The sequence below is a fragment of the Polyodon spathula genome, chromosome 3 (assembly GCF_017654505.1).
Source record: "Polyodon spathula isolate WHYD16114869_AA chromosome 3, ASM1765450v1, whole genome shotgun sequence".
NCBI lineage: Eukaryota > Metazoa > Chordata > Actinopteri > Acipenseriformes > Polyodontidae > Polyodon > Polyodon spathula.
Window position 1 is genome coordinate 56,409,584 of NC_054536.1, and position 22,150 is coordinate 56,431,733.

General features: G+C 39.3%; 1 protein-coding gene across 1 annotated transcript in view; it reads left to right on the plus strand.

Moving 5' to 3' along the window:
* Nucleotides 1-22,150, plus strand: part of LOC121313216 (neural-cadherin-like) — an 86,152-nt gene that overhangs the window by 34,351 nt on the left and 29,651 nt on the right. The window contains exons 2-11 of the mRNA XM_041245542.1: nucleotides 9,727-9,921; nucleotides 10,951-11,176; nucleotides 11,503-11,707; nucleotides 15,131-15,242; nucleotides 18,034-18,283; nucleotides 18,742-18,884; nucleotides 20,180-20,352; nucleotides 20,635-20,803; nucleotides 21,154-21,324; nucleotides 21,701-21,873. Coding sequence (XP_041101476.1) covers nucleotides 9,727-9,921; nucleotides 10,951-11,176; nucleotides 11,503-11,707; nucleotides 15,131-15,242; nucleotides 18,034-18,283; nucleotides 18,742-18,884; nucleotides 20,180-20,352; nucleotides 20,635-20,803; nucleotides 21,154-21,324; nucleotides 21,701-21,873 — 1,817 coding nt within the window. The remainder of the gene's footprint in view (nucleotides 1-9,726; nucleotides 9,922-10,950; nucleotides 11,177-11,502; nucleotides 11,708-15,130; nucleotides 15,243-18,033; nucleotides 18,284-18,741; nucleotides 18,885-20,179; nucleotides 20,353-20,634; nucleotides 20,804-21,153; nucleotides 21,325-21,700; nucleotides 21,874-22,150) is intronic.

Consider the following 22,150-nt stretch of genomic DNA (forward strand, 5'->3'; position numbering starts at 1 on the left):
TATTTTATATGCACTGTTTTCTTTAGATTAACTGTGAAAACTTGTTGTTAGTGGTTTTGTTATGTTACTGACAGTTGTCAATCAGTGTAGATGTAAATAAAATGCCTATGTTACGTAGCAGATAGGTAAAACTTAAGCTCTCAAGAGTTTCATTTGAGAGTTGGTAATGTCAATGTAAAATACTGTATTTAGTAAAGATAATCATATAAATATAATAATGACGTTCATACACTGTTAATACTTGGCTACAGTATGTGTACAGATACAATATAATGGGTATTTATTTCTCAGAGTTAAAGAATTAAATCAGTCCACTGTAGACAGGAACACTGTATTACAATGCAATGTCAGGGACTACATCAAGTAGACATGTTAAGAGGGCTCTACGCAACACTTCTGTACGGAACAGAGGGAATGGCTGCTGTTTCTCAATGGAGATGCAAGGGTTGGCCAGTCAGTGCATCTCCAAGGCTGTTAGCAAGAGCTGCCAAGCCTCAGGCATTTTGCTGTGCTTTAATTTACCAGATATACTGTATACTCATGCCAGTTCCTCCCAAGGTCAGAAATTGGTTGTATTTTGTTAAACTTTTTGAAGGGTGAATTGAGAATGAGTTTTAATAATATTGTTATAAATTTATATGAAATTGTATCAAAATTTTTAGTTATCAGAGACGTAGATAGATGAAATGGCAGCCTAGTCCAGAGATGATAGATTCTAGTTATCAGAGAAAAACTCAGGAAACTGGTGCTTATAGAGTTTTTATAAAAAATAAAATAAAAAAAGAAAGCTAGAGAACTTAGCATTTGGTTAAAATGAAACTAAATGAGCTTGATCCACAATCACTTTTTTTAAAAAGAGAAAGAAACCTAGCCAGAAATTTGTTAGGTGTTTCCTTTTGGAAGCACAGTGACGCATTCTGTAGGCAACCAGGCCAATAATTACTTTATAACTCCCTAACTGAAAATTTAAGGCCCAACTTAATCCTTAAATCTCCTTAGGCCTGGCTTTACAGTCACTGTGAACCAAAGAAGAACTGTCTTTAAATTTAAAAAGGGGTTTGCTTTCCCAAGATACACACCTGCTAGCAAGGGAAAAATGAATGTGGCAGCTTTGTGGAGTTAAACAAGATTCTTTCTTCCATTGTTGCCCCTTTCCATAAATACGCCTCCATATGCTTCCAAGCCTGCTCGTTTAAATACAAATAAAGAAAGTGGCGCTGCTTAGCACTTTTTTCTAGTAGCACAGTTTACACAAACAATAGACAAATCTTTTTCTTTGATCAGTAGGTTGTGCCCGGGTCCTCGTGTGTGTGTGTGTGTGTGTGTGTGTGTGTGTGTGTGTGTGTGTGTGTGTGTGTGTGTGTGTTAGGGAGAGTCGTACCACAGCTGTAGGTATTATATCCATTGTGTTCAACAAACACAGAAGAACTATTTTTCCCATGTTAGAAAACATTGCCATTCATTACTCTGTATTACTCAGGCCTCTATTCTGAAGTGGGCTGATTAAACCAGCATGTGTCCTGAAGAGGGAGTACTATACTTTATATGAAGCTATTTAAGTGGAAAATCAAGTTGCGCCAAGGCTATTTTACCTGCATTATAGTGTACCAAAGAATTTGAATTCAGAGATCCTGTGGAGGATTAGTGTGAATGGCTAAACAAGGAGCTGTCAGAGCTTCCCAGCATGACACACTTCAGCCCTGCTGGGCCTAGTTTAGCCTGAGCCCTTTTGAAGGCCACCTCACTAAGTCTGGCTCCTTTTTACTGTTCCTTTTGATCGACACACTGTTAAGTATTTAAAGACACATAACTCTCAAGAGAATAAAAAAGAAAAATATGGTTTGAAAGCCCGGCATGTCCCACAGGGTGAAAGGAGATCAAATAGTTCAGGAAAGTCAGCAGTATTTTTTTCAAGCCAAAGGAAAATTAGCTGGAAAGAAGCTGAGGATTTTTTTTTTTTTTTCAGAGGATGTGGTTATTGAAATGATTCAATAATTCATATTAAGAAGTATTATTGATACAATTATTATGAAATTATTTAAAATAATGTACATTTGTGTTCATTGCTATCTCTGTTTCCCATAATAAAGCCCCTTGCAACAGAAACAGAGATTTCTGAAATTTGAAATTAACTAAACTGCAATCCACATGAGGGGTGGAATTTATTAGAGAAACCAACTCCTGCTACTGGCTTTTAAATAATCCAAAAACCCAGCACTCAGTTCTTTTTTTTATTTGACATACAGTTCATGTAGGAGCCTGGGAGAGGCCAGGCTTTTTCCCTTTTATTCAGTGACAGTGCCTTGTCAGTCTCAAACACAGACACTCCTGTCACTGAATGACAGAGAGCCCCTCTTACAGCTGCAAATATGCTGCTCCATCTTGTTACTGTTAGCAAGATGTCAAATTGCATTTCTATTGGCGGGCTTCAAATTACGTGACGGGGAACTTCTGGAGAGTCAAAACAGGAGACTTTTTTTCCCCCCTTCTTGGTACATTTGATTGTCAGTTTTGAAAAGAAAATTTTACATAAATTGTAAATAATAAATGATTCCTTGCATACATGTTTTAAATATTTTATTTTTTAATGCAGAACAAAAGTTTTGTTATTCATAATTTAAATCACAGTTCCATATTCCCAGAGTCTTTTTCTTCTGAGTTGGAGTGGGTAAATTACAGAGTTATGGTTTTATTACAAAAACATAATCCAGAATAGGTGTAAAGTCTGTATGAATTATGAACTGTAGTCCTAAGAATAGTTTGTATTAAAACTCAAAGTAACAGCAGTTCAACAGCAGGTTTCAGCACATCTTTTAGTGTCAGGCAACTTAAAATTATTTCCTTCAGAAACTGCTAATGATAGGCAGTTTGGAGATCAAATATCCAAGACTTTAATCTTTTCTCTTATCATGCCTTACTTTTTTTTTTTTTTAATCCGTAGAACTTTGCCACCATAAAACTCTTGCTCATCAGTAGAGGACTCAACACAGTAGAATTATTATTATTATTTTATTTAGGATTACCAAACCTACACCTTTTAAAGTAAGCACAGTTCAGCCCAATTTTAATCCCAAATCCTTTCGAACAATCACATAAGAAAATTAACTTTGGATAAATATAAGTACAAGGCTTGAGTGTATGTTTTTCGTATTGGCCAATGGCACAGGTCTAATAAGCATTCTGATTCTGCGACCTATAAATAGGAAACATTAATGTCCAAATATGAATTCAAGTCACATCAAAATGGAATATCCTTCATGCTGTTTAAACCACAGTGCCTGCCCGAGATGTATTGAGCTATCTGCTAATGTGCTAAATAGATTATAGTGTTTGCTGAGGCTTTTCTACTCAGTTGTGGACACAGTTGCTTATTTAAAGTCTGGCAAGTCCATGACCGTTGCTAGAAGGCGTATCTATTTATTGTCTGTAATAGTTATTCTATTTCTGGAAAAGCAAGCCACAGGCTTTTGAAAGGATCTCAGTGTCATCCTGAGATAGTGTTAAACATCCAGAGGAAATTGCAAAGAGAGAAAATGGTAATTGCATGGTGGCAGGGAATCACTTTGTTGTTCTCATTGATGTTTTTATATATTAATGGCCTTGTTTGCGAAAGAGCACTACATTTGGAGTTAGCGCACATGTAAAGCAGTGAGCCTAATGTGCACGATAAATCTAAATTTAGTGCCCCATTTACTAACAGAGAATGCATTAATTTACGTGCAGTGTGGCTAATTTACATACCATAACGTGCATGTTGCATGTATTGTGAATGATATGTGGAGTGACCACTGTGATATCAAAAGCCCCAGCAGTTCAGGTGTATCTTTTGGTCAGTAGTTTATTGTGAAGGCAGAGGTGGCTTACATTGACCGAAAATGGGCGATCAACAGACACAGCACTCAGCAGCATTCACAAAAAATAATGTTGTGCAATGGCATATTTTTCCTTCTGTGGCGAAATGTAATGTAATTCCCCGTGAGCTTTAGCAGGCCTTTTTTTTATGTAAATGGCATAATGTAAAACTAATAGTTAATATGGTACTCTAAAGCAGGGATGTCAAACATACGGCCCGTGGGGCAATTTTTGGCATCCCGCCATTACTTTATAAAATTGCATCGATGTACTGTATAGTTTTGGAATTCTTTAAATCATGAGTATATAATAACACTCGTCCTCAACAGGTGCATTCTGAATTATATGAGTGAGATTCCAATTAAGCCAATCACAGCTCACAGAGGTTGTAAAATAGCCAATCAAATGGCACACAGCATCTGTTTCCTCACGTACATAAAATCGATTAGGATAGCAAAATGAGGACTTGTTTAAACTATTTATTTTACTTTGTGTAAAATATAAAATTAATAGTGAAAAAGTATTTGGAGATGTCACAGAAGCAAAAGGTGGAGGCGGAACACAGAAGATTCCAAAATCATTAGCCAGATCATTTTTTCTCTGAATAATCTTGACGACAAGGCAACATGTCTGATTTGCAGTGCAATGGTTGCAGTTATGAAATATTATACTATACAATGTCACTATGACACACTGCACAAAGCAACGTATTTTGAGTTTACTGGAAATTTAAGAAGCTATGGAGTCTCAATGAATGCATAGGACTCTTTTAACTTCAAGAACCCATGGTAAGGGCAGAATTACCTTGGTAGAAACTAACTAGTGTGATTACAACAGAGTGCACTATATGTGAGTAAAAGAGTGGATTGGCTAGCTGAGTGCTGAATAAAATTCAAGAAAGAAATGCAGAAGTACCTGTTTTCTTACACTGGATTCTGCATCAACAGGCAATATGTGGAAAAGTTGCAGAATTAGAACACATAATGAGCATTGTTATCAAGTGTGTGAGAAAATAAGTCAAGTGTCCTGACAGAAGTCAAAGGCACATTCAAAGTGGTACTGTTTACTATTTCACATTTTCATAGCTTGTCAATATCTTTTTTTTTTTCCAGTGCTGTTAAAAACGTTATATTTTGGAATATAAGTTAAATATTGAGACATATAATTATATACTCTGACATCTTTTTTTTACTGTTTGAGATTTCCATTGAAAGTAAAATACTCTTCCATTTCCTCCATTATATTACATTGTGTTTTTGTCAGTGTTTTAGGAAAGCTGTACAGTGGTATATTTGGGCATATTGCCCTACATACAATCTATAAACATTTTGATGTACATTGCAGTATGTATATATTTGTTCATGTGCAGCTCACCAAGTGAACACTTAACTTAAATGGCCCTTGTTGCCAGATTTTTCTGTTCAAACACATTTTCATAACCAAGTAATTCAGCAAGATATATTTCTTTCACGTTAGTGAATCAAGCAAACAAATTTGTTGAATTGATTCACTAAACTGAATTAATCAAACTAATCAAGTCAGTAAAAATAATCAAACCGCACATCACTAGTTTTCAAGCCAGAAAAAGAGGTTTAGTTAGTGTGCCTATCAGTGATTAAAGCCTGCTTTCCAAACTAACTAATTATCGCTCACTTTAATGTGCACAATACAATTATCGCCTTTTAGTAAATACGGTGTGAATGAAGCTCATCTTATTATCCAGAGTGGGATGCCTCATTTAAATACATTATCATGCATTACCACATACATCACATATTCATTCTGATTACCATAGTATGGCACAATAAAATTTGTGTGCACCATAATATGCCTATTTTGTGCGATAATTAATAAAATTGCAATAGTAAATACGGAAATCATTAACGTGCACAGTAATTGCAATTATCGTGCACCATAAAGTTTAGCACCCTTTTGTAAATAAAGTCCTCTGTCTGGAATGTTACTTATGATGATTGAATGAGCCTTGACTTTTTTTAATTATTTTTTTTTAATTTTCTCGTCTCTGTTTCTGTTAAAAATGTTGTTTATGATAACTGCTGACAGCTCATAAAGGCAACGTCAAAATGATTTGGGCTTATGAGTTACGAAAATAGAGAATTTAGTCAGAAAGAATCCTATTGTGTATTATTTTCAATACAATTAAAATGCTAATTTTGGAACTTCTACGTGCACCCAAGTTTTTATTCGTGTTTTTTAAAAGCAGTGTAGTGAATGTTACATTGGAGTGCCTTGTTGTGTATGTGTATCTTTTTAGTCCTGTGTCGGTCACTTCTCTAATCATACTTCTGAAGGGCTCTTCTTAAAAAAAAAACAACAACTGCACATTCAAAAGCCATCATTGCTGTTCCTAGATAACTCCTACTTTTTTGAAACCAAGAAAAAGTTTCAATAGTTAAGGAGGTTCATGGTCTGACCACAGTATTGCTTTGTGTAGTTAATACTTTATCAGTTTGTAGTTAATACCTATCATTTAAGGGTCTTACATACAAGAATATGGAAACTTGAGATGACATGTTCTTACACTGAAGGCTTCAGTTTAAAAAGCATTGTGACAGGGCAGAGGCCCTGCACATGTGTTGTGTTGAGTTGGCAGGGAAGGAGTTAATCTCTCCCTGCCAAGTGCACGTGAGAATGTGGCTGGATTGAATAATTGATGTTGATTTAATTAGGCTCCAGCCACAGGTGTATAAAAAGGCAGTTAGGTTCCTTTGTGAGAAGGAGGAGTTTGGGTGAGTGTTTGTTTGTCTGTCTGTCTGTCTGTCTGTCAGTCACTATTTGAACCCTGTTGTAGTGAAGGCAAGTGCCCAGCCTACCAGGAGAATGTTTTGTGTAAACCTTTTGTTTGGCCACCGTGCCGTATTTGTTTTGTGTTATGTATGATTACTTGTTTAATAAACATGCAACAAGCCCCAAACACTATTTTGTTATTCGGCATATACAGGAAAGAGCAGCAACACAGTAAACATGATTTGTAAATAAACAGTATAAAATGGCACTTAATTAACAGCACGCCCGCAGGAAGCTTGTTCTCCGGTACTAGATCAGAAAGCGGGACAGAGTCTATAGGATCTTTAATTAGGATGCACGCTCCCTCAGTGAGTCAGCTTGCTATCAGCTAGCAGATGAAGTGCTGTAGTTACCAGATTCTTCAGCAGGGGCATTGCGTCCCCAGCCATCTTCTGCTATGCACTTCTTTGTTCCTAAAGTCTCCCCCCTCTTGATACTGGGCTGGAGCTAACATTGCTCAAATTAGTTTTTAACTTTTTAAGAATGATGCTTCACATGGTTATGATGATCCGACACAACTTTGTTTCGTTACTGCAAACTTAATTTGCAGAGTGTTTAAAAGTGATAAAAGACATAGGGGGTCTGTTATTTGGAATAATGTTGTGTAGCTGTTATTTGTCCAACAATAATTAGGTTTCAAATTGAATTTGAAACCACAGGACTACAGTGCTGTGTTTTCTTTAACTATTAATCTTCATTCTGTGGTACTGGCAAAGTAGTGAGCTAATGGATAGCTCATGCAGCCCTGGGGTTCAGTTTTCCTTCCGCTGCACACAATTACTTGCTTTCTTGCATGTTTCATCTGCAGACGTAGTTTTTCATTTAAGTCTTTAATCTTTTTAACAGCCCTGGTTTTTGCTATATCTTGTCAAATTTTTTGTATGGAATTGACTTTGACTGTATTTGAAGCAGATCATGATTACAGAAAAAAACAAACAAACAAAAACAAACAAAAAAACATAAACAAAAACATCTTTAAATAAAATGCTTGATAGGGTTTCATGAATAAGGCTGCACTCTATGTTTGAGTTAATATGTAATTACATATATGAATTACTGTTAGACAGACTAAGGTAGCTACACAGTGTTTATTAAAATTCTTACATGTGCATAATTCTTTTAAAGTGTTTTTTTTTTTGATTGATCACTCAGAAACAAAGTAATAGGGAATATTTATTGCTGAGTTCCTATTCAGCTTGCTTGACATTTCTGTTGTCTTGTTTATTTTAGGCTTCTGTCCATAGGCATTTACCTTTTCATTATGTGCATTACTATTGAAGAAAAAAGATATTTATCACCTTGCACAGAAAGAGTAGGCTTATCTGCTGCTGATGATCATAAAAATCAGTCATATATATTATCATATAAGGTTGGTGAGAAGAAAGTGGAAAGAGCTCTTACCATCTATCACAATGTCCGCCTGCCAGTCTTTCCCTGTAATAACATTGCATTTATAGGTTATCACAGCAGGAAAAGCAGCATGGCCAGCTGAGCCCTTAAAACACCAGATGCAAAATCTATTTATTTTATAAGCACAGAGAGCTTAAGACTAGTGACTTCATGGCTCTGTGGCAGGGTGACTTGTGGGGTAACATCAGACCAGGAAGAAGTACACAAACAAAACTGTATTGTGGGGCAAAACTGAGCTCCTGCACTGAAATTTATTTAAAATAAACAAATAAATAAATAAATAATAGAAACACACACACACACACACACACACACACACACACACACACACACACACACACACACACACACACACACATATATATATATATATATATATATATATATATATATATATATATATATATATATATATATATATATATATATATCTCAAAGAGCCAGCTGCCCAAAGTTTCGATATGTTGTACATATCTTTCTCAAGGGAGCATGTAAGGGCCGGGCACCCCCTTGCGCTGTTGTGTTACCCTTTTGATAAGTAAGGCTTTCTTCATGAAAGCCTAGCAGAAACTTGTAATTTTCTTATTGTGGCAGCATTAAAAAAACACTCATTTGATTATATTAAATCAATAGAAAATATGTGAGAAGATACCATTTAGTGTAAAGCCCTCTTTGTGGGTTTGCAATACCTCTACAATTTCAACGCCAACCATCAAATTTTTTCTTTTCAGGTTGCACAGTATCCTTCAACAGTGATTTATAGACTTGGTGTTGGCCCACTGAAATTGAATTCACGTCTGTCCTGTATCGCCTCAGAATTCTGCACATTAAAGTAAAACCAGGAGCTCAAAGGTTCCTATTCCAGCCCATTACCATTCATTACAGTCTTACTCCAGGCATTGTTTTAAAACCAGAGGCAGGAACTAAATTCAAGCAAGAAACAACAAACAACAAACAAGCCCTTGAAAGTGAACCCTGAGAATATTATTCAGCCTCTAGAGGCCCCTGTTTTTTCTTTAAGGTGTTTGTTTTATCAGTGCAGTAAATTTAAGCATTTATTGATATAGTGGCTATAGCAACTGCACATGCAGTGTTCATTAGATTGAACCAATGGCTAGTATATTGGGTAGTATATTATTAAAGGCTTCAGTGTGAACTTCCAAATAATACCCTTACAACCTATAGCAGTCAGCAAGACAATAGATTGGTGAAGTCTTTGCACTCTAGTTTGTTCTTTTTTATTATTTGACACTTATGTTCAGTTATTTTGTTTTTAGTCTACTTTTGACATCCAAAATGTAGGGAGTACAATGCAAAGCAGTGGCATAGCTATATGTAACAGCATCCACAAATACTTTGGTGATTCTGCAAGGTTTTCTAGGGGTCACCTTTGCTGTGGGATCTTTAGCCCTTCACCTCATGCTAAAAACACACCTGGCGTGATAGTAAAAGCAGTCATCGTGACAGGAGTGCCTGATTCACCCAGATGGGCACACAGACAGACTCACCAGCCATGCCTACGAACAGTAAATGTGATGAACTCCTGTTATTTCTTAGTACTGCTGTAAGCAGATGTCATGTGACTATTGCACTGAGGAGGAGGTGAACTACTTCCCTGCTTGTATTGATGCTAAGTGATTTGATTTTGTGTTGTAGGTGATAGCTGGTATTTTTGCCACCTGAGCCTGACAGTGCCCAATGTTTCCAGTTTGGAGTGGACGATGTTCCCATTCCCCCCTTTGGCAACTGTTGCCCCCGATGCAGCAAAGGGCACCTCGGTCTATCAGCTATCTGCAAGTCACAGGGGCAGGGATGGACTGCCACAGGCAGCCCAATATATACTGATTGAAGGTAAGAAGCAACAGACAATGATATGAAATCAGCTTTGAAAGCTTTCCAGTGCACACTAGATTCAGCTAAGTTAGCAACAAATGTGAACTTGTTTCCAGCATAATGGAGCAAAAAAACGGACCAGATTACATAAGTCTAATGTACAGCTTAGTCCTTGTCTTTCACTTTTTTTAGTTTTTTAGTTTTTAGAGTGATTTCATACAGCTGCTGGTTTTGTCTACTGCAGCCATTGGCCTGTGTTCTTCCATTAACTTTGTACAGCACTTTTGAGATTCCCCAAAGTATGAAAACCACAATATCAATGAATATATTTACAATGTTCTTACAGTTTAAACATTTGTATACAAGTAGATCTTGAGAATGCCTGCTCTTTAAAGAGTGAACTTTTCAAATATTGACTAGGGTAAGAGAATCATTACTTTCTGGGTAGTGTTGGTTGTCATGGTTGACGAATCTCCAAGAGCTGTTAATTTTGTTTTTAATGTACAAAAAAAAACAAAAAACAGATGGGACATTGTCTCATAAACATGGTTTAGAGGAAAAAAAAACCAAAAAAACATTACATTGTATTGCTCACAAATGTACAGTAAGATACCATCATTATAATTAGGTTATATGCTTATGATTTCAGTTGTCTAATATTAATTTTAAATAGGCTGTGTTTTTTTTTCCAAATAGTTTGCATTAATAAGAAAGAGCATAGCTTAACTATATACAGTACAAATGGAGTGACACTTAGCAATGTTCCAATTTAGCACCTTTTCTTTTAAAACAATTCTATATGTTGACAAGTCTTGATGCAAGTAAGTAGCAGGCCATGTATAGTAATGAATTCAGACAACCAATGAAACCAGATACCATTATATGTTCTGTACTTCAAAGCAGACGGAGTTGCTTTCCGAAGTCTCTTTGGTGTTACACAGTTGTAAGCCTCCCTGTATTGCTGTGCTGTGTTAAGGAGAAGGGTTAGAAAAAGGGCTTGACTCTCCGTTGCTCAATGTTTTTTCTTCTTATTCTAAATCTCATCAGGAGGTGAAGACAGATTCGAAGTTGACAGGAGCACAGGAGAGATCAGAACCACTGGGCTGCCTCTTGTCCCGCACAACGAATATGTCCTCACAGTACAAGCTGTCGACAGGCTGGGCAGCAAGGGGCCCTATGCTTCTGTCTCTGTGCTGGCCGGCTCCAGACCCCCGCAGTTCACCAATGTGTCGTACACAGTGTTCGTTCCTGAAAACACCATGGCAGGACAAGCGTGAGTAGAAAGCCCAGGGACTGTAGCTTTCTCTGAGGGAAAATTGTTTGAACAAGCCTTGCTCCCTGTTTTATTATTAAATAATCTGTTGCCCAAGAAGTTGAGTTGAAGTGTGAAAATTCAAGTCTTTATTTACAGTCAAGGTGGGAAGTTGTTAAGCAGCAAAGAGACTGTTTGAACTAGGTTCCAGCTCAGCGTCCTGCTGCTTAGACAATAAATGCAAAATATTAAGCATGACTCATCGAAGTATATTTTATATTTGTAGGATTAATGGGTAATAAAAAGTGTCGGACTCCTGCTAAGTGTTACACTTTTCTGTTTTCCAGAGTTGCAGTCGTGGAGGCAGTTTCCTTCCAGAGACTCAAGCTCTCGTACACGCTGCTCATTAATCCCAGCAACCTCTTCAGCATGAACCAGGAGAATGGTGAGCTGAGCCTGACCCGCAACGTGGACTACGAGAGCGAGCACCACCTCTATCACTTGCTGGTGCGAGCGCTGGAGCCAGAGGCGGGGCTGAGCACTGTTACTGAGGTACAGAATTAATGGTGTTTTTAAGCAGCTACAAACACAAAACCCGTCACTTCCCTAGTCTCTAGTCTCAGTGTATTTAAACACAGGTGTGGCACACCTAAAAAATACTATAGTACCGCCCAAAAGCACCGCAGTTTTCTGTAGTATACTGTATAGGTAACTAGTTTTGTAGATTACTGTAGTATTATTTTTTTTTTATGTGTGCACACTTGTCTACTGTATGCACCACCTAGGTTAATTTTTAATTGAAGTTGGTTCTTACTAACCAGGCTGAATAACTCACTTGGCTGGTCACAGATTCCTACACAGACGTACTCGGTTTCCAAATGCTCAGATTGTTATCATATTAATACATTTGCTTTTCAGTGTTTAAAAGCTGTTGGAATTCAAAGGGAACAGTCTTTACCTGTTTGCTGTTGGTTGCTGGTGTACACCATTGCACGGTAAAGTTCGTCCACGATTAACTAGCTAGCTAGCTGCAAAAAGACTCAAGTTTGCACAGCAGCCAGCTAGAGAGTACATATATTTCAAAGCCAGCAGTGAAGGTTGTTGGCGCTGATCCTGTTTGTACACATTTTCCATCTGGCTGGTGATTACAGGGCTTACATCCCCTGTCCAATGCCTACACCATCTGTAGGCCCCACTCTTTCAAAGGTCTGTTACTGTTGCAGCTTGAAAACCCCAGTCCTGCTTCATCTGAACAAAGTGCCAGATCTCCTCAGTCACTTTCAATTAAAACATTTGTTACTGGGTATGAAGCAAGACACGTTTCATTTGACAAATGAATAATGTAGCTAAACTGCAACCGCAGTCGAGCCCCTTAATCTTCAAGTACTTGTAGCACTTATTATAACTAATACGCCTGCAAAACTGTGACATGTAAAACAGTCATTAGTCATTATAACTCTGCGTCACTGTACTCCAAAGGTTTGAGAAAGGATTTCAAATTTCAAAGTGATTCAGATGTAGTAGTAGTAGATACTCTAGGTGTACAATATCTTTGAAAGTTTACTGGTAGAGGGCAAATTGATAAAAGGAGAAGGGCATAATTATAGACTTTAATTAATTTTTAATAGGGAGGCTCTATCCTTGTAGCAGCTTTAAAGAAGTATCAAATAAGAGAACTGTAAGAAGGATAATACGTTTATGCTTTATATAAGCAGGGGAAAAGACAAGAATTACATAGTAATAAGGTAATTCTCTGCAAAAGATAATTTTCCTTTATGAAACAAAAATTGAGGGGAGGTATGAAATTAAGCATGGAAATAGTATCATATTCCTTCACAGTTAATGTATCATTGATCATTTGTAAAGACAATATGTTGATTCTAATAGGACTTTTACATTGTACTTGGTGTCAACTGGTGGAAATCAATCGTTATTATGACATTCTCTTAAAGGGAAAGTCAAACCCAATTTTCTGTGCCACCCTACAATATGTGTTCTCATAAAGGTAATGCAAATAAGATACATGTTGGGATCTGTGGTAATGTTGCCCCTCCCCTGGGTGTATTTCTGTGTTGTATGTTGCCTCTACGTCACTGCCCGGGGATGCCTTTATGTCACCGCCTGGGGATGCCTGCCTCGCATTGCCCAAGGATGCCCGCCTCGCTTCGCCCAAGGATGCCCGCCTCACATTGCCCAAGGATGCATGCCTCGCATTGCCCAAGGATGCCCACCTTGCTTCACCCAAGGATGCCAGCCTCACTTCGCCCAAGGATGCCCGCCTCGCTTCACCCAAGGATGCCTGCCTGGCATCGCCTGGGGTTGCCAGCCACTCTGCATCGCCTGGGGCTGCCTGCTGCTCCACATCGCCTGCTGCCCTGCATTGCCTGAGGTTGCCTGCTGCTCAGCATCACCTGGGGTTGCCTGCTGCTCCGCATTGCCTGGGGTTGCCTGTTGCTCAGCATCGCCTGGGACTGCCCGCTCTGCTTCATCTGGGGTCGCCGGACTGCTTCGCCAGGGGTTGCCGTCAGCTCTGCTTGGCCGCAGGGGTCAGTGTGGCCAGAGCCCCACCAGAGGGAGCTGCCAACTAGGAAGAAGGAGGGAGAGGTCTGGAGACCACCTTCCCCCGCAGCAATTTTGCTGCAGGAGTTCTTGTGGCTGGAGTCCCACAGGAGGGAGCTGCCGGCTATGAAGAAGGGGGGAGAGGTCAGGAGACCACCTCCTCCTGCAGCAGTTTCGCTGCCGGAAATCTTGGGGAAGGTCTGGAGACCACCAACCCCAGCAGCTTTTCTGGCTGCTGGAATTGCCCCGGCTGAAGGAGTCAGTCTGGGAGCTGTCAGCATGTCTGCTGACAGCCTCACCATTGGCAGACTTTCCGCTGACAGTGGTAAAGTGGGAGGAGAGATTCGCCCCACTGTCAGCACATCTGCTGACAGCATGGCCAGTTGCAGCTTGGCTATTGGCAACACTGCTACCCGTGAGCCCCTTAAAGTCCCTTTTTCGGCCCTGAACTTTGAGTTAGACTTTTTGGATTTTAAGGGGGGAGGTGGCCATTGAGGCCATGTGTGCTAAGCCCAAGGGGGGGTGGGGGGGTGGGGGGGGAATATGTGGCAATGTTGCCCCACCCCTGGGTGTATGTCTGTGTTGTATGTTGCGTGTAGTGTATTAATGTTGGAGTATTGTTATTGGTACACATGATGTAATATGGGTTACGAGCGAAATGTATATTTGTATTTAGGCACGAGGATTGCACAGCACTTCACGTGCAGGTAAAATGTAATAATATGTGAGCACTGGGAATTGCACTTATTAATTCACGTGCAGTTGTACCAAGACTCCAATTGAATGATTGATTAGCAATCGAGTCTCGATATAGCTGCATAAACGCAACATGTTTTCACTCACTCGGGGTTGTGTGTTCGGTGAGTGGAGAACGGGATTGGAGATGGAGGTATTAATCATAGTAATAATAATAGCAGCTCACCGTGTTTGTCTGTGTAGTTCATTTTTGTTTGTCTCTTTGTTTTGGCTGCCAGTGTCATGTCCTGTGTTTTGTTTGTCTTACAAACCTTTTATTTTCTGCTCTTTTTAATTTTTAAATGCTGAGCGCAACGAAGAGCAAAACTCCACGTCTCTTGTCTGTTCTGTGTTAGTCCCTGTTTGTGGTCTGATGTCACTCACTATAGCCATCTTTGTGACAGGATCCAATTAGCTTCTTTAGCCTGACTCGAAAGGTATGATGGGCGTTATACCAGAAACCGTACTGAGAATAGCCTGCATTAGTGTTGCCAGAGTGAGCACTAGTACCAATATTCCCAGGCTTTATCCAATACACTGCTTGTTTGCATTAGCCTTGTCCACCTGCTCCAGAAAACAGACACAAAGGGACCCATGTGTCTTGACATGAAATAAAAAAGGGATGAAGGAAGGAGCTTCAGCAGCACTGTGGATAATTTGATTAATTCTGTGCCATTGCAGGTAGTGGTTCATATAAGCGACGAGAACGACTGCACACCAGAGTTCCTTCATTCCATCTACAGCCGAGACAATATCCCTGAAAATATCCCTGTGGGCACCTCTCTGCTGCAAGGTGAGACCCCCCCCCCCCCCCCCACCCCAGAGCTCCCCAGAGACAGCACACGTCTTCTATCCTAGCGTGCAAGTGTTTGGATGTCTGTTTCTAGTCTCAGACACTCTTTTTTATAAAGCTAAAAACATGTATGGAATTTAATTCACAAAAATATGTATGTAATTCTCCTACTAATAAATTCTACTTATCTATGTGCACGTAGACGTTTGAAAACACCAACAAATACACCTCTTCCCTGTGCTTTGCTATACTGTACTTTGTTTAGTTAATTGTTTTTCTCCAAAGATGCTGGGGAAGGATGAACTCAGGCCCATGTACCCCATACCCCATAGTTAAAGTTGCATTGAACTGATACATCCACATCTGTATTATCTGTATACAGTAGATACTTTTCCTTTCTAAGCCCTGAGTGGAATATTTCTAAGATAAAACAGGTATTTAACTCATAAACACAGTACTACAGCTATGGCCAACAGTTTTAGTTTCCACAAACAAGCAAAACACTTAACACTCACGATATGCTTTACACAGTCCGTTTCCTTTCTCGGTCATTCTCATAACCACATCAAAGGAACAGATTACATCATCACATCCCCAGTTATACCCTTAGTCACGCCCCCTGCGATAGCTGGTTCAGTCACGTCTCTTCCAATCCATGGCTGACACATCGCATACCGCTTTAGGGCGATGACTTCGGCATTATGACTTCCTGGATGGCTGTCTTCCGACTGACCCTGGAATGAAGTGCCCAGACCAACCAGTATGAGGCACCCTGTTAGACAGTGCCCTCACAGATCGGGCGGGAGATTGTTGACTAGGATTCGTTCGCTCTCTGTCACAGGTCATCAGTGCAGAATTTTGTTTTAATTTTAACACGGTTATTCTGCATTCTATAAAGTGATTGTGTGCGCTAAAACACAACGTTGTGCTTTTATTGCGCATTATAAATAAAAAGCGAAAAACAATTAGGCTAATAGGGTACACACTGTACCCTGCATACACTGCTCCTCATGTCTCTGCTGTAAAGTAAAACTGTTGAGAAAAAAATGCAGACACCATTTTGGTAGTCATGACTGTCTCTTCTGTTGATTTGTCTCCAACTTGTTTTGTACTCGACACACATACCACTCAGCACATCTATTAAAACGAGGGGCTCTTAACTGGATAACATCACCTTCCTATTAGACGATCCATCCCAAAGCAGTGAGCCCAACCCTACTCTGCGGTCAAAGAGCAGGCAGAGCAAGACCTCTTCAACTGGGGGGGTTAATTAGATTGAAAAGGACCTGGCACTTGATCCCATTTTCTTGATTGAAAGTATTTGGCGTATGTTAAAACATAGATGATGTCTTGTGGTTTTAGTGGGCTGTGCTCCTCTGGGGGTTTCCTGTACGCTTCTGGTGTTTGAGCTTAGAAACATATTCAATGTTCAACAAACAAAGATAGTTACCATGCCATCAAAAACCTATTAATATACATATATTATGCCTGTTTTCAGATGCACAGTACCTGGAAAATATTTATGTTGACCATACTCGAACATTCGCAAGCTGGCACTTTTGTGCAAAACAGTACAATTATCCTGTTCTATCCTGTCCTGTGCCGGCATGGTTAGTTCATAACATGCTGGAAGACACTAGGTTTCATTTCCTTGACTCCTTCAGTTTCTTGTGCTGCAGATTGTGATACCAAACCCACATTCAGTGCTATGTGACTTGTGTGCAGGCAGTCTAGTAGGTATTAAAAGCTATCCGCTGTGTTCTCCATTTGTTTCTCAAATGTGTTGCCAAAAAGCAATCCTGCTAATTTGATAAGAAATTATTATAATTTTTTTTTTTCAGTAATATTTACTTTATGTCTGGATTAAGCTGTAAATTGGGAAAAGCAATACAGTGTGAGCTGTGGGGGGACTGATTTCAAAACCCACTCTAATTATCAAGCAAAAACTTCCAGAAAGGATTTAGCAAAGTATAAAGCCTCCATGGATAAGGTTCCTATGTTTAATTTAGTTTCCACTGTGACTCAATTTTATAGTGCATGCATTAAAAATGGTAATAGGTAGCCTGAAGTGATATTATATTAGTCTGTGTATCTTTAATGAACCTTCTGCTGTTTGAATCATATCCTTAAGCCTTCGCTCTATCCCTCTGCAACAAGTTCCCTGCTGTCTCTGTAGAGGGTCTGTGCACTGCCACATCTGCGTGCACTGAACTACTTATTTGCCTTGGAGATTATAGGGCCTTCATCTGCATGAACCAAATTGCTGTGCTGGCTTCAGCTGATGACAGCTTGCCAGTGGTATAATGAAGCAAGGCCTCTAGATTTGGCGAGAAGTCTGGCATGGTGCCTAATGACAGCAAACCCTTCTTGAAGTTTACTTTTGATCTGCTAGAGTCACCATCAGCGCCTCAACATTTTTACTGTTTACAAACAGATGGGCTTTTAAATGTATCAAATAAAGAATTGGCCTCCCAACATCGTTTTAATTAGTATTGGCTCTTTTAATGTGACAGACTACTTATTTAAAAAAAGCACTTACTGTACAAACCTAACAGGCTCTTGTGGAGAAAACAAAATGAAAGGGTTTTGCTTTGAGTAGATTAAAAGATGTTTAATCGGGGCGAAGCAAACATAGAATTGCATATGCTGCTGTTAGAGCATGGGCGTTATTTTGTCAGTCTTAAACATTTCCACAACACATATTACATATTACTAACTATCGTGTTATAATATAGATCCATTTTGTCTAAGTGAAGCCTAATATGTCAGTTTTTCTCTTGTTTTTGAGCAGTGTTGGCTAGAGACTGTGACACCGGTCCAAATGCAGAAATCTCTTACTTCATCCAGAGTGGTGACTTTGACATAACTCCACAAGGAATCATCAGCCCAAAACAGCCGCTCAACTACGAGCGGGTCAATCACATGTATGAGTTTGTGGTGGTGGCAGTCGATAAGGGGTACCCTTCAAAAACTGGGACAGCATCTGTGCGTATCCGCATGGCTAATGTCAACGATGAAGCCCCGGTGTTCTCACAAGCAGTGTAAGCAGTGCCTTTCTTTGACATGTTGCATTATTTCTTCATCGTAAGTGTTCCAAGCCAGTTGAATAGTGCCCATTTGTTATATAGAAATCATGAAGGCTGTTTTATATTTGGCTCACTTTGAAACCCTAGAAGGAAATACAATCAAAAGAGTTTAGTTTGCATGGTACAGTATTCTGAGGGCATAGCTTTTTCATGAAACCTGTCATGAAAATATATCATTTTTAAAGTGGTTATTTATTTATTTAATAATAATTAAGTCATTGTTATTTTTATTATATTATTGATACAAATAAGACCAACTAGAAGGTGCCTAAAATAGTAGAAAGCATCATCCAGCAGTGACCCATGCAGGCTAAGCATGGTACTAAGCAAGGTACTAAAAATACAATTTTTTGACAGATGAATGTACATATTCTAGTCTAGTTGTAATGAAACACGTCCTTTTCATGTCACAGCTATAAGACTTTCCTCTCGGAGGACGCTGGTCCCAACACCTTGGTGGCCATTGTCCACGCTAAAGATCCTGATGGAGATGCGGTCTCGTATGCAATCACTGGAGGCAATGAGGATGGAAACTTTGAGCTGGACAATCAGAAAGGTGAGCAAGGGTGACAGTATAGCACAGACATTCTGTAGGCCAGACTCAGAGGAGTTAATGCCTTTCATTTGGGTAGGCCTGGGTTTAAAACTGGTTTAGCTCACAAATTTGTATAATTTACACTCTTTCACTTCAGAGAAAAGGGTGTATCATCCTGGTTTATTAGCAGAGCTTGCGTGGAAAATCATGGTGCCTACCTGCACTTTTATGAGCACTACATTCACAAACATATGAACACTGTATTCGTGGAGGTCTCTACAAACGTGGGTACATAACTGAAACACAATTACCCATTTACCCAAGCTCTTTTCTTTGGAATTAACATTTTGTTTTAATCATTACAACCTTAATTATTGGGGATATATGACTGCTTTTAACAGTTTTGGCTAGTGCCAGCCACACAACACAGGTGGCCTTAGATTTTATAGTTGCTGAATTTAGAAAAGTTGTTACTTCAAAATGGGAGTCTCTTTTCTTATTCTAGTTGCCGCATTGAATGTTCTGTTGTAGTGAATTCCTTAAGTTGTTCTGTAAATAACGACAGTATCAATACTTCATTGGAAATATGTTTCTTATGCTTTTTATGCCTTCCTTGGAATCAGAGACCTGCTTACTTACAACCTCTTGCAAAGGTTATTATCAGTGCTCATGTATGCGTCAATGTACAGTATACAATGTGTATATATATATATATATATATATATATATATATATATATATATATATATATATATATATATATGTATTCATTTGTGTATTTCAAGTCATCATCAATGGCAGCATACTTCATGGTATTCGGTTTACTGTCATGAGCATGATTATCTTCCCTGATTTAAGAATTGAAGGCCAGGCCCAATGGGAGAATATGTGCATCCTACTGTGGCATAGCACATACTGCCACCTGGTGCCTGAAACAGGACATGAACAACTGTCACTGCACTCATCCAAGCTAAAACAAGGCGTGGCTGAAGCTTATCATCTTGCTTTTGGAACACTTTGGTGTACAATCATTATCTGTAATACTACCTGCATTTATTAATAAACAAAAATGCTGTTTGGCTTCAGCATTGCACATAAAGGCATTGCTTTTAGAAATGCACAAGACCCTTAGGACAGCTTATCCATAGTGTTGTAGTTCATATATTTGCATATCCTGAATTAACTTTCCAGTACATATCCTGAAGATTTCCAGTACAATATAAAGGGACCCAGTAATAATGTTAACAAAGCTAATACCTCTATTTATAAGCATCGCTTAGCATTTCTTTAAATCTTAATGAATGTGTAATTTCTAGGTATCATCAAGCTGCGTAAGAGTCCCCTGCCTAAGCTGCGAGGTCCCCAGTATATTCTAAACATCACAGCAACTGACGATAATGCCTCAGGAGGACCTGCAGCTCTCAGCAACTATGCCCAGGTCATTGTGGGAATCAATGACATCAATAACAACAAACCAGTCTTCAGGGAGGTAAGATGCAGTCCTGTGGCATTGAGGAACAGTAAGCTTGGCAAGGCCTGAAGTGTGCTTTTAAGTTATGATGTCATATCTCTCTTATAAAGGTTAGCTGCAGTGTATTAGTGAATGTGTTGGCCAGCACAAAGAAGTGTGATAAAGCATACATAGCATACTGATTGGAACAGCAAGGTTATGTTTCACATAACATCAGTCTCCAGTGTTGCCAATCCAGCATAACAATCTAAGAAAAAAAAGCAAGTACAAAGCCTGAAGTTTCCCTGTTTTCTTGGCTAGTGCTCCACCTACAGTGACAATGCCTGGGTCCTGGAGAACCAGCCGGAGGGGACCTTTGTGCTACAAGTAGAAGCCTATGATGCTGACATAGGTGTGAATGGAGAGGTGAAATATGGAATCATGCATCGAGATGGAACTACATCAGGGTTTATTATTAACCCAGATACAGGTGAGGCATGTGATTGCTGTAAGGGGTGTCAAACCCAGCAACTTGACAATCATATACAGAGTGCTACAGAGTTGGTTGGTCTATGTAGTTCAAATATGTTTTTGTTATTGGTGCTGAGGGCTAGCCTCAGCATTTCAGATGTTGCACTTATGAGTGTGAAACAGTTTTTTGTAGTTTTGTCTTTCTGAACAATTCATGTCCTGAGAAAATATCCCGCCGTGACTCATGAAGCTACATTATTGTAGCTGTGACTGAATAAGACGTTTCTAGATCTGTTCACAAGAATCAAGCAAAAATGAGAAATTCTTCCTTCTTTCTGGTAAAATAACTGTCTTTGTCTGTTAATATAGGAGTTATCACCACTGCCCTGAGTTTCGATCGAGAGAAGCAGAGGGAATACACACTGTCAGTGACCGCTACAGATTTGGCTCAGGAGCCTCTGATTGGGGTTTGTCAAATAACCATCCTTATTGCTGATGAAAACGACAACAACCCCAAATTCGAGAACAGTCGATACCAGTGTAAGTAAACAATTCAAGATACTACTGGATGTCGTAATACATGCTGTGTGTTTTGTTGAAAATTGTAAGTACAGTGTATAAGAGGCAAGTGGTACCTTCACTGCATGTGCATGGGCATGGGTTTAAATCTAGCTGTGACCACAAAAAAATTGGCCTCAGCTGGCACTGGGCAACTTTGAAGGCAATCTGAAAAAAATAAAGGCCAATAAATAGACTTATTTGGAGACTGAACTTCTTCCTCATCACCTGCAAATGGTGGCCCTTCCAGGGTAAGCTAAAGGCAAAGTCACATTCTGCTTGTGTTATACCTGCTGAGAGCTTTCACTGAAGCAGAAGGTGCTGTTTCTCACCTGTGTTTGCCTTTGTGCATTATTAGATTTCCTTCGCGAGGACACCCCGGTGGGTACGAGTTTCCTCCGAGCTGCAGCCCATGATGATGACCAGGGGTCCAATGCTGCCATTACCTACTCCCTGTCTCTCCATCAGCCTGAGTATTTCCACATCAACCCCAGCACTGGCTGGGTATATGTCAACCACCCCATCTCCCAGGTACATGCAGGCCCATAGAGAGGTTAAGGTTTCAGAAACTGGACCAACTGTATCCATATTTCGGTTTCCTTTACGAATGATATTTCACAGTGTGTGTAATGTTTGTTACAAGTAGAGAAATAGTATGTATAAATGCACCAGTCAGGCTCGAGGGGTGCATTATCCTTTTAGAGTAAAGTACCATAACTCATCCGCCTCCATATGGCTTTTAAGATATCATGGCAAGACTGTACATAGACTGAGATATACTAACAGAATCAAAATACATGTTTCACTG